This window comes from Bubalus bubalis, chromosome 4 (assembly GCF_019923935.1).
Source record: "Bubalus bubalis isolate 160015118507 breed Murrah chromosome 4, NDDB_SH_1, whole genome shotgun sequence".
Classification (NCBI taxonomy): Eukaryota; Metazoa; Chordata; class Mammalia; order Artiodactyla; family Bovidae; genus Bubalus; species Bubalus bubalis.
The window spans coordinates 144717500-144736125 of NC_059160.1; the positions used below are offsets into that span (position 1 = coordinate 144717500).

General features: G+C 40.6%; 1 protein-coding gene across 1 annotated transcript in view; it reads left to right on the forward strand.

Moving 5' to 3' along the window:
* The first annotated feature begins 12352 nt into the window (after positions 1–12352).
* HKDC1 (hexokinase domain containing 1) overlaps positions 12353–18626 on the forward strand; it is a 41638-nt gene continuing 35364 nt past the window's right edge. The window contains exon 1 of the mRNA XM_006060318.4: positions 12353–13373. Within this exon, the coding sequence (XP_006060380.3) occupies positions 13311–13373 (63 nt within the window). The 5' untranslated portion in view covers positions 12353–13310. The remainder of the gene's footprint in view (positions 13374–18626) is intronic.

Below are 18626 nucleotides of genomic sequence, written 5' to 3' on the forward strand. Positions count from 1 at the left end.
CCTGAAGGTTTGAGTTCATTCTGGGCTGTGAATTGAGCTCTTAGGTCATTGAAGAACTTATTTCTTGAGCAACTGCTAAGTTGAGGCTGATTACAGCCTGGGGATTAAAGTGATTTGGTTCCATTTGGGTCAAGGAATAGCCAAGTTTGCAGTTAGTCATCTCTCTCTGACTTTTTCTTCAATAGTTCAGAGTTCAGATGGTATTTAATTGAGATAGCAATCTTTATTCTTCTAACCTTTGCCTTCATAGAAATAAAAGCTGAACAGGTGGCACTGACTATCTTTCTCCCCTACTTGTGTATAATCAGTAGTGAAATGCCTGGAAGGGCATGTTTCTTTTAATATTTTGTGTTTGAGCAACTTTAACTTATGGAACTTGCTTTCTTTTCCACTGTGACTTACATCATAGCAGACATAGCCCTTTCTTGCCTAAGTGGTGTCAAAAGATACCTGTGAACTGAATTGGATAATGGATTTGGTTTCATATTTAAGTGAGGATATACATCACTTGGGCTTCCCAGGTGTTACTAGTGGTAGAGAACCTGCCTGCCAATGCAGGAGACATAAGAGACATGGGTTCGATCCTTGGGTCGGGAAGGTCCTATGGAGGTCATGGCAACCCACTGCAGTATTCTTGCTTGGAGAATCCCATAGACGGAGGAGCCTGGCGGGCTACAGTCCATGGGGTCACAAAGAGTCAGACAGGACTGCACACGCATGCACACGTACGTCACTTAGCGTGTTATTAATTCTCCCACTTTCTCCAGTTTGGAAGTCAGAATTGGTAAGTCAGAAAAGACACTTTAGGCAAGACACTTGCAAACTCAGGCAAGTTTAAATGTTAGTGAAGCCTCAGATAAAAGGGGTGGGGAGAGGGGGTGCTGTAAGCTGCTTGAACATTGAGCTAAAGTGTATTTATAAATACTAGTGATAGTTTTCACCTGTCCTGTCTGTGGGAGAGAAAGAGCTCTGTGGTTAGGCAGAATAAGATTAAAGAAAGATGAAATCAGATGAAACAAAAAATGAAAAATATAATTGGAGTGGTCCTAATTAATTCTCTGCAGTATGTTTAAAATTGTTGCTGTGAAAACAAATCTTTCTTCTCTGCTAAAAGTTGGACATGTCACTTTCTTTGTGGCCTTATGGGCAAGCTGGTCCTGTTTTCAGTCTTTCCAAAACACAACTTTTTTTTGTTCTTGAAGTTTTCTAACAGGTTTGGAAACACTTGTCTGAAAACCCTCCTTGAACTATTGTGGATTCAGCTCAACGTCAGCACTGAATATGGACTGAGACTTAGATACTGACTTCAGTTCTGTCAGTATAGATCTAGGTAACTTAGTAAAAGCAGAGACATTACTTTGCCAACAAAGGTCCGTCTAGTCAAGGCTATGGTTTTTCCTGTGGTCATATATGGATGTGAGAGTTGGACTGAAGAAGTCTGAGCATCAAAGAATTGATACTTTTGAACTGTGGTGCTGGAGAAGACTCTTGAGAGTCCCTTGGACTGCAGGGAGATCCAACCAGTCCATTCTGAAGGAGATCAGCCCTGGGATTTCTTTGGAAGGAATGATGCTAAAGCTGAAACTCCAGTACTTTGGCCACCTCATGCAAAGAGTTGACTCATTGGAAAAGACTCTGATGCTGGGAGGGATTGGGGGCAGGAGGAGAAGGGGACGACAGAGGATGAGATGGCTGGATGGCATCACTGACTCGATGGACATGAGTCTGAGCGAACTCCGGGAGTTGGTGATGGACAGGGAGGCCTGGCGTGCTGCGATTCATGGGGTCGCAAAGAGTTGGACATGACTGAGCGACTGAACTGAACTGAACTTAGTAAAATGTGGTTAATACATTACTGGTTAACAATAATAACCAACGACTTGTAAAGCATTGTACATTGTGTTTAGGGACAAATGTGAATCTACAAAATGGAATTGAGTCTTTCGAAAAATGACTTCTTGTGAATCACAAAGCTATCATCAGGAACCACCAACGATTCTTAACACCTCGAAATTGGGAATCTGTAATGATGTAGTCATTCTTTGTCCAATTCGAAACAAACCTATGAGTATATAATGAAAAGTTGTGGTTTAATAAGAGAAGAAAGTGGATAAATGAATTAGGCTATTTCCTTTCTGTATTTCAAAGGTTATAAAATACATACACTTGAACAGAGATAGCAATATTTGTAAACATCCTTCTGAATTAGCACTATTATCTAAAAGCCTGTCACTCAACATAGTAGGATACTTCCACATAGAGGTGATAAGCGACAGTTGTCTTTATGGACAAAAAGATGCCAGAGACGGGGAAAAAAAAAGCTTTGCAAATAGGATCAGGCTTTGAAGACTGAATTTAAGAAGTTACTTCTGGCAAATTTGGGTTGAAGAGGTGATTTTGAAGTCCTTTAAGGCTACACTCCTAGAATCCGCCCAGAGTCTCAATATCAAGTGCTCCCTAAGCAGTCCAGGCCCTTGAAAAGCCTCTGGTGCTTATAGAGGCTTGGTAAAGGCTTGTAACCCGGTGACTACTTTGAACTGCTATTTGACACACCTGTAAAATGCAGCGAAACTGATAATTTCCTGCTGGGAAATTGCTTTTTTCTCAAGTGCTTGTAATTCGGTCGATATCATATATATTTTTTAAAGTCCCTTAAGTAATTTGTAATGTTCACAAATTGCCTTTTTCTTTCCTCTTGACAGCTACCTTTTCATTTTCTTAACATGTTCATCACTCACTGTTATTCTTGAAAAATTGATAAATAGACGTTGATCACATGTATTTAAAAGTACTGTATAATAGAAATTCAAAACAAAGCTCCCTTGAAAGTAAGAACTTTCCCCTAAGTCACACTTGTGTACATTAACTTACCTCTAGCTATACACATAAGCCAAGAAAGCTTAAGCCACTTTTTAAAAAGTAATTTTTGTCAAAGGAATACATACACAGCTTTAAAAACCACAATCACTTTGAACTCTATTATCTATTTCGTCTCATATTTACCTCATTGACTGCATAATATACATCCTCTGCTAACTCTTGAGTCATCATTTTAAAGCATTAGCTGCTGATTTCTTGTTGTATTAGGTGAGGGTTTAGCTTTCTTAAATCACTCCTTTTCTCCATTTCTCTTTTGATATAGCTATTATTCCTTTTTGTTTTGTTATTAATAAGTTAAATAAATTAGTTATTAATTTTAAATCCGTGTTTAAAATTATGTTCATGACCTTTTGGCTACTTTCTAGGCAATGTCTCCAATTTTAACCCCTTGAAGATTTAATTTTTTTTTCTTCTAACCCCTTGAAGATTTACTTTTTTCTGTGAGAGTTTTCATTTCTTAGACATCCTTATTATTTGATAGTTCCTTTTTATTTTGAAAATAAGAGGAGTGACAATAAACAGTGTAATGTCTGCATCTGAGAAGAGGTTCAGATACACATTTGCTAAGAATCACAATTCAGAAGAATAAAGGGGAGTATGGCAATGTGAGAGAAAAAAGGTAAGACTTTTGTGGCTTGTTATGAGAATGTTGGCATTCTTAAAAATTGAAGTATAGTTGATTTACAATTTTGTGTTTCAGGTGTACAGCAAAGTGATTCAGTTTTATATATATATATATATATACACACACATACATATACATATATACACATATATTTTTCCAGATACTTTTCTCTTATAGGTTATAACAAAATATTGAGTATATTGGCAAAACCAATACAATATTGTAAAGTTTAAAAATAAAATAAAATAAAAAAAAAATATTGAGTATAGTTCCCTGTGCTATATAGGAGGTCCTCATTGGTTATTTGTTTTGTATATAGTAGTGTGAATGTGTTAATCCCAAATTCCTAATTTATTCTTCCCCCTTCCTTTCCCCTTTGGTAACCATAAGTTTTGTTTTCTATGTCTGTGAGTCTATTTCTGTTTTGTACATAAGTGCATTTGTTTCATTTTTTTTTAGATTCTACATATAAGCATTACCATATGATATTTGATATTTTGGCTGGCTTCACTTAGTATGATAATCTCTAGGTCCATCATGTTGCTTCCAATGGCATTATTTCATTCTTTTTTTATGGCTCAGTAATACCCTATTGCATATATTTACCATATCCTCTTTAATCTATTCATTTGTTAGTGGACACTTAGGTTGCGGCAAGTCTTGCCTGTTGTAAACAGTGCTGCAGTAAACATTGGGGTGCATGGTATCTTTTCAAATTATGGTTTTCTACAGATATGTGCCCGGGAGTGGGATCCTTGAATCCTATGGTAATTTTTTTTTTTTTTAGTGTTTTAAGGAACCTCCAACTGTTCCCCATAGTGACTATACCAATTTAAATTCTTACCAACAGTGTAGGAAGGTTTCTTTGAGAATACTGGCATTCTGACAGTCCCGAGTTCTTAGCCAGGAGGTGCTTTCAGCACTGGCCTTTTCTTGGTGGCTGTCAGCCATGAGCAGAGTCTCTGTCTTGTGGTGATAGAAGAATAACCTCCCATGATGTAGTCTCCTAAATTCTGCACAATGATTTAATTTCACCACCGCCTGGTCCATATACTGTGACTTTTTAATCCAATGATATATATAAATTCACATAAATTATTTCAGCTGAATTATCAATTCTGACTCCTCTATTTAATTTTTAGTAATATTAGAACTCATGTGTTTTCACATATTCTTTTAACTATAATTCTTGCCCTGATCTTGAAAGATTTTAGCTTTTCTTGCTTATTTTCTGGGCTTCCCTGGTGGCTCAGTGGTAAAGAATCCACCTGCAATGCAGGAGACCCAGCTTTGATCCCTGAATCAGGAAGATCCCCTGGAGGAGGACATGGAAACCCACTCCAGTGTTCTTGCCTGGAGAATCCCATGGAGAGGGGAGCCTGGCAGGAACAGTCTATAGTGTCTCAAAGAGTTGGACACAACTGAAGCAGCTGAGCATGCTTATTTTCTAGGGTAATGCTCTTCTTCCCTTACCAACTTAATACATCATATCTTATATTGTTAAAGTTTACAATGTATGGGTGCATGTCTTATCCCTATTTCATTTGCAGACAGTCCTGATACAGTATAGTATTTCTCAGAGGCCATTATCTTACTAGCAGAATTTAAACTGTGCTAAGCTAATTAAAAGCTGTAAAATGTAACCAGAGAATATGAAAGTTTAATACTATCAAAAATAATTGGAAATTTTGTTAGAGTGTATCTTTATTCTCTGAAGTTTTATTAGGATGTTCTCTAAAAATTCATATAAACTTTTTATCAGTTATGGCTCAAAGTTAAATTTCTCATTTTGAGCTTAAAATTCTTGCTAAGGAAAAAGTACAGAATTTTTTTGTGTGTGTCATATAATTCCTCTCCCACTCCCTGCTCCCACTCTTATTTTTCGTTATCATCTTGTTCTTGTTTCATGAATGCAATCAATATCTTTATTTACCTAATGATATTATAGTTTTTGTCTTAAATTTTCTTGTTTCCTTTTTCTTTCTCGTGTGGTTTCTGCCTTTGCTGTTGGAAACTTGTCTTGAGTGTCTAGTAGGCTTTGGCTATGTTCCTATTTAAAAGTAAATTATGCTAATAGGCAATGGCACCCCACTCCAGTACTTTGCCTGGAAAATCCCATGGATGGAGGAGCTTGGTAGGCTGCAGTCCATGGGGTCGCTAAGAGTCGGACACGACTGAGCAACTTCCCTTTCACTTTTCACTTTCATGCATTGGAGAAGGAAATGGCAACCCACTCCAGTGTTCTTGCCTGGAGAATCCCAGGGACGGGGGAGCCTGGTAGGCTTCCGTCTCTGGGGTCGCACAGAGTCGGACACGAATGAAGCGACTTAGCAGCAGCAGCAGCAGCATGGCCATATAATATTCTGTTGTATAAATATACCACATCTTCTTTATACATTCAACTGCTGACTGACACTTGGATTGTTTTCATATCTTGGCTACTGTGAGTAAAGATACAATGAACTGGGTGTGCAGATATGCTTTCGAGATACTGATTTCAATCCCTTTGGATGTATACCCAGGAATGGGATTGTTGGATCATATGGTAGTTCAGTTTTTAGTTTTTTGAGAAACTGCCATACTGTTTTCCATTATAATGGTTGTCTCAATTTATAATCCCACCAACCATTCACAAGGCTCTCCTTTTTTCCATATCCTCACCAATGTTGTTATCTCTTGTCTTTTTCAAAAAGCCATCCTGACGGGTGTGAGATGAAATCTCACTGTGGTTTTGGTTTGCATATCCCTGATGATTAGTGATATTGACCATGTTTTCATAAATCTGTTGGACATTTGTATGTCTCCTTTGGAAAAATGCCTATTCAGGTCCTTTGCCCATTTTTTATTAGATTATTTTCTTTTTTTTGCTGTTGAATTGCATGAGTTCTTTATATATTTTGGTTATTAGTGCTTTGTCAGATACATAGTTTATGAATATTTTCTCCCATTCTATAGGTTGTCTTTTCAATTTATTGATTGTTTCCTTTGCTATTCAGAAGCTGTTTAGTTTAATGTAGTCACACTTGTTTATTTTAGTTTCTGTTTCCTGTGTTTTAGTGACTAATCTAGGAAATCACTGCCTGGACCAATGTCAAGGATCTTTTCCCCTATGTTTTCTTCTGGGAGTTTTATGGCTTCAGGTATTGATTTTGAGTTCATTTTTGTGAATGGTATTGGGTAAGTCTCCTGGGTATTTTTGAGGAGTCATGGAACTAATCCCCCACAGATACTAATAGATGACTGTACATGTATGATTCCAGAATTATTAAGTCATGCTCTTGGGGAAAGCAGCTTTACCAACCATAAGACTCACTAATTTCCAAAGTTACTCAGGTCAGTGTCTTTTCTTCCCATCCCCTTCAGGGAGGCTATTTATACATTTGTAATAGTGTTATTTTGTCATTCCCATTACATCCATCATCTCCTAAGTATTCTCTTAGATTCACATACATTAAATTCACTCTTCATGCTATAAAGTTGTATGGATTTTGACAAATGTATTGTTTTTTTGTTTTATTTTATTTTTTTTATTTTTCCCCATCCTGAACCCCCTTCCAGCTCCCTCCCCATCGCATCCCTCTGGGTCATCCCGGTGCACCAGCCCCGAGCACCCTTGTGTCATGTACTTACCATTACAGATCACACAGAATAGCTTCACTGCCCTAAAAACTTCTCAGTGCTTCCCTTACTCAGTCCTTCTCTCCAGCCCCTTGCAGCCACTGGTCTGTTTACTCTCTACTGTTTTGCCTTTTCCATATCTGAGGTCATTTAATTTTACCAGAAGAAAAACTGGATTCCCCAACTCTTCCCAGTGGGGGAAGAAAGGGATATATTCAGATAAATATTTGGTGGTGGAAATTGGAAATAAGTGGTTTAGGGTCTCACTGTTGACTTGAGGGTTTAATTTGATGGCCATATTTTCTGTCTCATACCTCGTTCCCACTTCCCATGGTGCCTAATGGTCCCAGGTCCAGAGGTTGTTGGATTCAATCTCTCCAAAGAATAAACACCTGTTCTCCTCTAGGGGGTGGGATGCGATGGTCACTCATTGCTCTAGGCAGAGGAGCATACCTGGGACCTAATTGCCTTTTTATATACAGTTTTAGCCAATCTCTTTTCCTCTCCTCTCGCTTTTCTGAAGTATCAAAGCCTCCAGTTTCTGAGCAGTTCTAGAGTTACAGATGTCATTACTCATTTCTTGGTGGAATCACTCTCTGCAGGCACTTAGGTATCAGTGTTTCCCCTGCTAATCTTCTCTGTCAGCTTTCTGTCTTCCAAAATCAGTTACATTCTCTTGTTTGTGTGGATTTATGCCATGCTTATGTATTTTGCAAACACAGCTCTTAATGTATAGTTGTAATAAAAAATAATGTACAGTTGATTTCTTTTTTTTCTTTACTCAAATTTAGGTCTCATTTATCTATATAATATGTACCTATTTTTAAAATTAATAAAAAAGAAAGAAATCAATGGTACATTATTTTATCACAACTGTACATAGAGCTGTATTATTTAATTATTTTTTTTAGAACTATAGTTAATATACATGCTAATTTCTTCATGAGTGTTCCCTGGATGCTCTTGGGTCAGGAATAAACCTGTAAAAAAATAAATAAATAAACTATCGGTAGTATTTTTTTGAAACTTGCTGAAGTTAACATTTCAGCTTCATTTGTGGTTGCTCCCATGGAAACACCATAGCAACTGCAACTGCTGGCAGAGTTTGGAAGTTTCTGCATTGACTTTCTTTTATGGCAGTTTGCTCTCTCACACACTCTCTTTCTTATTCTTTGGCAGCAAGTGGAATACCAGCACGTCAGACTGACTTATATTAGGGACATCTTAACTTTGTACATATTGTTAAAAAAAAAAATCAAGGACAGAATTCAAGACCTGTTTTCTTTAGTAACAGGAATAAAATAATTATAAAATTACTAATTGTTTATATAATTCCAGTAAGTGAAACTGGTAACTTTTAGTGGTTTTGGTTATGGAATATTTTTTAGGTTTATTCAAGTTATTTATTAATATTTATTATTGAGGTATCATTGATGCACAATATTATATACAAGTTTCAGGTATACAACTAGCAAGTCACAATTTTTAAAAGATTACATTCCACTTGTAGTTATTATAAAATATTAGTTACATTCCCTGTGGTATACAATATATCCTCATAGCTCATTTCTTTCTCTCTTTTTTTTATAATGATTTCACTAGACCTTTATTATCCTTTACTGTTTTCTAGGAGTCTCTGCCTTGGAACTTTCACCTTAGACTTTTTTAAAAATTTGCATTTATGTCATACATGGTAGTTTGTATTTCTTATTCCCCCTACTCCTATCTTCTCTCTCCCCTTCTCTTTCTTCTCAGATAATCACTAGTTTATCTTCCATATCTGTGAGTCTGTTTCCTTTTTGTTTTATTCACTAATTTATGTTTTGGATTCCATAAATAAGTAATATCATGGTTTGTAGTTGTTTTACTGAATGTACTGAAAGGGCTGCATGTATTTTCTTATCCTAAGGGCTTAAATGGGATGAGATGAAACAGCAATTTTAAGAAGGGGTATGTAGCTAGGTGACGGCTTAAAGAGATGCTTTTAGCGTGTCCGCTGTGGGATGCATGACTTCTCCTATGTGATTTCATTTATTTTATTTTCCAAATGACCACTGAGGGAACTATGAACACTTTACACATTCAAACTTGGACTCTTTGTCTTCAAACAGGGCAGAGCCAAACTGGGAACCCAGGGCCTGTGCACTTTCCACTGGGCCCGTTTCCCTAGCTTGGGTTCCGTATTTCCCCTGTGCTTTGCTTCCAGGTTAGCAAGAGCCAGTGGAGGACAGTGGATAAGCATGGACCCTGAAGCCACACTCAGTTCAGTTCAGTTCAGTTGCTCAGTTGTGTCCGACTCTTCGCGACCCCATGAATCGCAGCACGCCAGGCCTCCCTGTCCATCACCAACTCCCGGAGTTCACTCAGACTCACATCCATCGAGTCAGTGATGCCATCCAGCCATCTCATCCTCTGTCATCCCCTTCTCCTCCTGCCCCCAATCCCTCCCAGCATCAGAGTCTTTTCCAATGAGTCAACTCTTCGCATGAGGTGGCGTTTGGAGTTTCAGCTTTAGCATCATTCCTTCCAAAGAAACCCTGGGGCTGATCTCCTTCAGAATGGACTGCTTGGATCTCCTTGCAGTCCAAGGGACTCTCAGGAGTCTTCTCCAACATCACAGTTCAAAAGCATCAATTCTTCGGTGCTCAGCTTTCTTCACAGACTGGTTCCAAATAGGAAAAGGAGTACGTCAAGGCTGTATATTGTCACCCTGCTTATTTAACTTATATGCAGAGTACATCATGATAAATGCTGGGCTGGAAGAAGCACAAGCTGGAATCAAGATTGCCGGAGAAATATCAATAAACTCAGATATGCAGATGACACCACCCTTATGGCAGAAAGTGAAGAGGAACTAAAAAGCCTCTTGATGAAGGTGAAGCCACGCTGCCTGCATTTAAGTATCTATTCCATGTACCACTCGGGCTCTGTGCCTGTTTATTTGTAAAATAGAAGAGAATGATAGTTGCTATGAGAATTAATATTGTAAAACACCCAGTAAACATTACACAAGGGTTTACTAAATAATAGGTAAATTCTTCTGGATTTCTTATCTTTCTGTTATGCTCAGTACTTAAAGGAAAGTAGATATTGTCTTTAGGCCTTCCCCTAGGGGCCAGCTCTATGGAAACAGAAGTGTGTATAGATGTCAAAGTTCCTTCTTACATGGAAGGTTTGGGCCAGACAGATAATACATTTTCACTAAAATGTTACTCAGTTTCCCTGGTGGCTCAGCCATGAAAAATCCACCTGCCAATGTAGGAAACAGTGGGTTTGATACCTGGGTCAGGAAGATCCCCTGGAGAAGGAAATGGCAACACACTCCAGTGTTCTTGCCTGGGAAATCCCATGGACAGAGGAGCCTGGCAGGGTAGTCCATGGGGTTGTAAAAGAGTTGAACATGACTTAGCGACTGAACAAAAAGAAAAAAAATTGTCACTTAGCTGGCCAACCCTCAAATGGTGTTCTTAAGCAAAATCTAAGTGCTTATAAGACTTGCATATAGCTACATGGAGCTTTTTTTTTTTTTAATTTTGCTGTGGCAAGATCTTAATTCCCTGACCAGGGACTGAACCTGTGCTCTCAGCAGTGGCAGTGTAGAGTCTTAACCACTGGACTGCCAGGGAAGTCCCCCACAGAGCTTTAACAAGGGTGAATAATTCCAACGGTTATACTGAAATAATCAGATGAAGGATGGCAAAACAATCTAATTATTCAGTCTTTATAAGTTGAGAGGGCTGAACTAGATGACTCCAAATACATATGATCTTTATAGTCATTAAGCTTCTTGATTTAGTCATCCAACTCAGACCTGGAAGGTATGAATAGATGCTAATGTGCTTAGATTAAAAAATGGAATGATACAACAGATGAAAATCCTCAGGTGTCTTTTGCCTGATTAAAATTCCAGAGGCTGCCTATCTGGCACATAGAAGCAACCACAAGATTGCAGAGATCTTTGGTTATAGCTTTGTGTCCTTTTGTCCACGAGTCATTGTAACCCTTTATTCCCATGTTGAGTAGATCGATCATCTCGGTGCCACACTGCACCTCAGAGGTTACTTTTTAAATGAAGGAATTAGGACAATGCTGTTATCCCTCATGGGCAGGTGACCTGCCGGGATGTTATCCTCATCCAGTGTAGACTCAGGGACAACACAATCTGCCTCAGGAAACCAACAATTCCACATGCCGAGTAGTGTCAACAACTGAAGATTAACCTTTGCTTGCTTGTAGGAATGACAGGGGAGCTGAAAGCATTCAGAGTCTGAGGGGTAAACACACCGAAAAGGATAGTTTCTCAGTCTGGGAGAGGGTTTTATATCAATCTGAGAAAAGCATTTGAGTAATTGTAATCGAGCATCCTGGGCTCAAGCTAGACCTCTAGTGGCTCATCCATATGATGGATGGGCGGTGAGCACTGATTGGAGAATCAATGCCTTCTGAAGAGGCAGCCGTCAAAGGTTCTCACCCTGGCAATTGTCTTGGTTAATGAGATTATGCTGCTGAAAAGAAAACAAAACTGAGGCTGTTGAGCTGACCAGGAAACAGTGTTCTCCCTTTGTATTGTAGAGCAGGTGCCTATGGGAGCAGAGAAACACTGGGGTGCCCATCTGACCCTCCTTAACATCAGGCAGTTGCTAATTTTAGGAAGCGTTTGGTTAGTGTTTGGGACCTTATGCTCAGAAATTTCCTTATTTAGCCATTTCCCCCTACTGGGAAGATCCTGTTGTAGTGATATCTCTGTGTTTAGTTTTCCGAGTACTGTTGACCCTTGAACAACTCAGAGGTTAGGGGCACCAGACCTTCCATGCAGTCTAAAATTTAACAGTTAACAGCCGGCCCACCATGTATGTGGTTCCCCTGTATCTGCGATTCCACATCTGCAGGATTCAACCAGCCCTGGATCATGGAGTACTGTAGTATTTACTGTTGAAAAAAATCCACATATAAGTGGACCCATGCAGTTCAAACCCCGTGTTATTCAAGGGTCAACTGGAGTTGGAATTCTTGACAATAACCCAACAGAACACTGCTGCTAGTCGTAGCTATTAATTATCTATCATGTGGAAAAACAAGAAAGGCAATGCTATGTATTGGTTAAGAGCTGGGCCCTGAAATGAAACTCCTGGATTCGATTCTTCATTGTACTGTTTGCAAGCTTTGTGATTTTGAGTAAATTAACCTTTCTGGGCCTCAGTGTTCACGTTTATAAAATGGAAATAGGAAGTGTTCCATCCCTGTTAGCTACTGTTGTTAACATTGTTGTTGGTTTTATTAGCTGACCAACGACTCTAGGAAGAATGCAAGGTCTGTCGTACCCATATGTTGACTCCTTTATGGGCCCTTCTCACATCAAGTATGATGCATGAAATACGTGAACCAAATATCCTAGTGGCCTAAGACATTTCCTGCTTGTGACTTCGATTTTTCTCGCCAATAGCACAGTGAGTACAATGAGTACAGGTGATTTCATTCCTTCTCATGGATATTTTTCCCCTAGTTCCTTATCTGGGAAATCAAGGTTTTCTGGCTTACCATTCTGAAAAGATAAACCTTTATTGATTTTTTTTTCCAATACCACAGGCTGTTAGCTAAGAGATCTTGATCTGTCACAAATGAAGGAATTTGCCCCAGCATTCTTGAAATCTCTGACCAGGGCAATACTTAGTCTTAATTAAGGTAGTGCTCTAGAAGAGCAGGGATCCAAGAGTTACGTCCCTGTGTTGGGAAGAAAGGACTGAAGAGAAAAGCCTGAGACTAGACTTTTGCAGAGCTGCTCAGCCGGTTGGAAGTTGGCTTTGTTTAATGGTCAACTCCTCAGAAGATTTTCCTCAGCTGAGTGGGCTTGGTGGGGCACTAGCTTGAGCATGTTGCTTAGCAACGAGATTTTGTGACACCCAGTTCTCAAAGAGTCAAGCAACCCACCCCTTGCCTGACTTCCACCAACCCTCAGCTACCACCCCGAGCCTCCTATTAGACAATCGAGTGTGTGCTGGAGGGAGGGACCAGAGACTGGGGGCAAAGTTTAATCATTGAACTGAGCAGCCCGCAAGTATTTAATCTGTAGCACCTAGTTCCCTGGAAGCCTCCAGGCTGGACTGGAAGTGGGCAGCTTTCCAGAGACGTGGGAGTAACACGGCACGGAAACCTCTGCTCACCTCAGGAGAAACCAAACTTGGAGAAAATGTTTGCGGTACACTTGATGGCGTTTTACTTCACCAAGCTGAAGGAAGACCAGATCAAGAAGGTAAGCACTCTCAGAGCTGAGAGATACCTGGTTCTGTCTTCCCTGATAAACTGACCCCTACATGTAAAAAGATTTAAGAGAGCTTATTAGAATAGCCACAAGGGACACAGGAGTGGTTTAAAAAAAAAAAAAAAAAAACTCACAGAAGGGGACAAAGAGGTAAATCTCCCACCAGCTGTACATTGCATAGTGTTCTGAGCCTTCAGTTTCACTCAAAAATTCCTGGCAGACACCAGACGGGAAGGGGATGAGGAGAAAGTCTGTAGAAAGCCTGGAGATGATTGTGTTTGATGTGAGAGATGTTTAGGAGGGAGGGCTACAAAGGAGAATCATTTTGTTTTGTTTTTTTTTTAAAGAATTTGAGAACTTTAGAAGTAATTCACGTGATTCTTCATGTGCTTGAAAAGATATAAATGCAAACACCAAAAGGGGTGTGAGATTCCACGTATAGTAATCAAAATATAAATTATTGGTATGTGCTGTTTGCCAGGGGTGTGTGTGCTATTAATGATGTGCATTATTTTGCCACTTTGCCCAAGAAACCTATCTATGGAATTGATTCCAAGGTGGGCTGATTAAAAGTTGCCAAGGCTGGAGGCCAACAGCATTCTCTCCTGGCAGCCTGGAATGAGGCCAGCCTGCCACTCTAGCCATACCAGTGGCAGGGCTCTGGGCACAAGAATCTCTCAATTTATAGATACCAGAGGTCCTCCCAGCAGGTCAGTTCAGTTCAGTTGCTCAGTCATGTCTGACTCTTTGCGACCCCATGAACTGCAGCACGCCAGGCTTCCGATTCCCGACTTCCATCACCGACTCCTGGAGCTTGTTCAAACTCATGTCCATCAGGTTGGTGATGCCATTCAATCATCTCATCCTCTGTTTTCCTCTTCTCCTGCCAGTAGGTTGGTTTAGCCAAGATTACCCAGGTATTTAAGGTGGAGTAGGGATTAAACCCAAGCTTCTGACTCCTCCTCCAGCATTCTTTCCATTGTGTCATGATGCTTCCTAGCCTTTCAAACTGAAAGGAAGGAAGCATGGCACCTTTGGGCAGCCCTCCTGCGCTGGGTGGGATAACCTCCCTCCCTACATTCATTAGGGAGCTGGCTTGCTTCTCTGGAAATATTGTAAATCAGTCAGAGTTAAGTTATCTGACTTTTCATTTATCAATTAGATTCATGGAGCCCTCTACTAGCTTAAGGAGGTGGAAAAGTGCTAAACAGCACTGCTTAAGAATTCATTTACTTCTTAATCACTATGCAAGCTGCATGGTGTCTCTCCAGCCCCCAAGGGGAGTCTTTGCAACCTCTATACCTCCAATTCTAGCAAATGAGTTTCATTTCCTTGGGCCCCGTTGTGGTGGTTAACCTTTAGTCACACCCTGGAATCAGGCTGGACATGTTTGTCCACCAGCCCAGGTGCAGGCCCAGGAGGCAAGGTACGCAGCCTCCAACAATCTATTCTCGGTCCTTCTGGGAGGAGGATCGGTGTTTGTCAAGGCCTGGAGGTGACCCCTCTCTCTCCCGGGAGAAAGTTAAGAGTGAGGTGAGCAAGGATATTCAGGAACATTTTCCAGCCACCTGGAGTGAGTGGGCCAGCAGGTGTCTGGCATAGCAAGGTTTTATGAGCTGCTTGGATGAGTCACAGGTTCAGAGAAACAGCAACTCATTCAGCCTCCTCATGGTGACAATACATCTGGTCAAAAGGCACGGGCTCCTTCTCCCTCCTGGTCAAGCAGCCAGTCCCCTCCAGAGTTTCTGTGCTTCCTGCCTTGAGAGTTGTCAAGATCCTGGGCCCTACTTGCCCGCAAGTGTTAGTATTCAGAACCTGGGATGATTTTTGAAACCTGCTTATACCAACACTAAAATGAAAATAAAACAGAAAGGAAGAAGAAAGGGAAAGAGAGAGGGAAGATAAGAAGAGAAAGGAGAAACCACTCTTACAGCTGCTTTTCCCATTCCATGCATTGACATTATTTGACCTAGTGATAGCATTGAGCTGAGTTTGGTCACTGACCTGCAGATTGTACATTCATAAGAGAGAGGACTGGCTAGGGTTTTCTATGTGTACTTTTTACAGTTAAGTAAGTCAACATTGAAAAAAGTAGAGATGTTACCTTTAGTCCCATCCTTCTCATAAACACTGTCATATTTGCCATGTGGAAGACTTTGTAGTCTTTTTTCACAGTGATGTTTTTATAGTTATATGCATATTGTTGCATATTGGTGCATATTGTTCTGGATCTGTGTCCTTCACTTACTGTTATATCGTAACCAGGTATATAGATTTCTCCATAATTATCATTTTAATACCTTCCTAATATTCTGTTGAGGCTTTTCTGGTGGCTTAATGGTAAAGAATCCACCTGCCATGATTAAAAAATAAATAAATTTTTTTAAAAAAGAATCCATCTGCCAATGCAGGAGACATGAGTTCAATTCTGGGTCAGAAAGATCCCCTGGAGAAGGATATGGCAACTGTCTCCAGTATTCTTGCCCAGAAAATTCCATGGACAGAAGAGCCTTTGGGCTACAGTTGATGGGATTGCAAAAGAGTCTTACTGACTAAACAATAACAATATTCAATCAAGTTGGATATGCCATAATTCAAACTTCCCCATCTTTTTGGACATTCAGCTACTTTCACAAACATTTTTTGCCAATTAAAGTATTGCTATGTTAAACATAGGCATGCATTTAACATTCTCCATATTTGGGATTGTTTCCTAAGGGTAGGTTTCCAGAAGTGAAATCACTGGGTCCAAGAGTTGAACCATTTTATGACTCTCGCTTCATAATATGGGACCTTTGGACTAAGTGATCTGTAAAGTCCCTTCCAGCTCCCACATTCTGTAATTCAGCAGCTTTGAGCTTACATTTTTGAATTTGCTCTTTGTATGTTAAATGTGCTACTTGTTGGTTCTTTTGTTTAGAAAATATCTCATGTCATATGATTTGTGAGTCACTGATATGACATGAGATATTTTCTAAACAAAAGAACCAACAAGTAGCACAAGTGAGTGACTCTCTTGAGTAGGCACTCAGGTACCTTCCTTGGTGCCTGCAATGCGTGTTCCTGGTTATACGGTCCTCAAATCACCTGTTTGGGTTTAAAATACAGTGTTTTTGTCCCAACATAGGTTTCTTTCTTCTTTTCTAGCTACTTTACCAGGTGTTGTGGAAGATAAAATATATATATACAAAACAAGAAAGCCATGCTAGTTGACATTTTTTTTTGGACATAACTTTAACTTATTGAAACAGCAGGAGTAGTAACCCCAAGTCCTGAATGACTCTTTTAAATATCAGCTGGCAAATGACTCCAAAGGGTCTCAAAACCATTCCTTACTTACAAAGGATGATGCTATGGGGATGCCTAGAGACGCTCATTATACTCTGGGGATGGGAAGAAATGAGCAGTAGGTTCAGGGTCACTGTCTGAAGGGCCTTGGGGTGGTAAAAGAGCAAGTTTAGTTCCTGAGGGACACATCTCACCCTTCTCTGAGCCCCAATTACTTGGGTCATGTCCTTTCTGTCGGCTGTTTCCTTGTCTGTTGCTGTGCCAACCAATTAGTCATAAACAGACTCCGAGCGAACAGAAGCCCTTAATGAAGCATGACCTGGTTCCATCCTATCTCCTCAAATATGCTGAAAGCCCAATTGTCCTCTTTTGTTAATGGCTCTCTGATGGTCTTCTGGCTTCTTTCTGGTCCCCAGGCTCCCAAAAGCCATGGACCACTTCACTGGCTTAGGACTCCATATTGGCTCTGGACTGAACTGAGATGCCTGCCGTCTAGGCTTGGCTGAAGGCTGGGTACCTGTCTTATGATAAAGGTCATGTGACCCCTGGCTTTGGTATAATTTGTCTGTTGGACTCGCGGGTCCTGCACAAAGCTGTGAAGCAAAACCAGGCCTTTGGAGTGAGGAACGTGGAGGAATTAGAGTCCCGGTGCTGCCCCTGACATACAGCTCTCCTAATGGCTCTGAGCCTTGGAGTCCCCATCTCTCAATTAGGAGCCATCATTTTGGCCTTACCTGGCTGCCTCAAGGGGCTTCCCTGGTGGCTCAGACGGTAAAGAATCTGCCCACAATGCAAGAGACTCAAATGGATATCTTGGAGATTAGATGAGGTATCACACACAAAAGCATTTTTTAGACTGCAACCAATGTTCTTAGCCTTAGGGAAAAGTGTGGGGAAGCAATTCCTACAGGAATGTGCCCAGATCAAGCCTTCTTGTGACCTGGATGAATAGTGAGGCTGTTCAGTATATAAAGCAGGGTGGCAATACAAGGCGCCTGTCCCACTGTCCCTTCTGATTCTCCAACCCAGCGAGCCCTGGGAGTCCAAGCCACACCACCGAGTGACTCATGTCAGCATGGGGAGGCCGGTAGTAAGACGTGACTCCTACCTTAAAATGGACTGTGTACAGCAAGAATAATTTTTATATCTTTCCTCCATTGGGGCGTTTGTCCTTTGTCCCAATTTTATGATTATGTGAGTGACATCCACTCATTTCTAATAGCAATTTGAGCTGGCTTTAAAAGTTAAACTTCATCTTAGTTAGAACAACCTCAGTTAAAAAGGAAATTTAAAGCACTGGACTTCAGAGATTGTGACTTCTCTGGTGGCTCAGAGGGTAAAGCGTCTACCTACAATGCGGGAGACCTGGGTTCGACCCCTGGGATGGGAAGATCCCCTGGAGAAGGAAATGGCAACCCGCTCCAGTATTCTTGCCTGGAAAATCCCATGGACGGAGAAACCTGGTAGGCTATGGTCCATGGGGTCACAAGGAGTCAGACACGACTGAGCAACTTCACTTTCAGAGATTGTACTTGGAAACTGAATTTGGCTGTGAGCTTCCTAGCAGCCCATGAACAAGGGGAGACATGTGAATAGCTATTATTATCATTGCATAAAAGAAAGCTTCCCTGTTTTGGAATTTAAGGTTCACTCTATAAGTTAGTCTCTTCCAGTGGAGAGGCAATGGGAAATGGTGGAACTAGGAATTAGAAACTGAGTCCTTCTTGTTTTTGCCCCTCTATTGTCCCATCAGAAAAGTGGGGGAACCATTTTTTCCTCAGGGCTTGTCCTTCAGAGGAAGAAGTCCCTACCCCTCACCCCTCAGTTTTCCATTCAATTCTGTTCTTCTAAGCTCAGCGAGGGGTCAGGCAAGGGACCTTTGGGGATCCACATCAAGAAGCTGTCCCAGGGACTTCCCTGATGGTCTAGTGGTTGAGAGTCTGCCTGCCGACACGG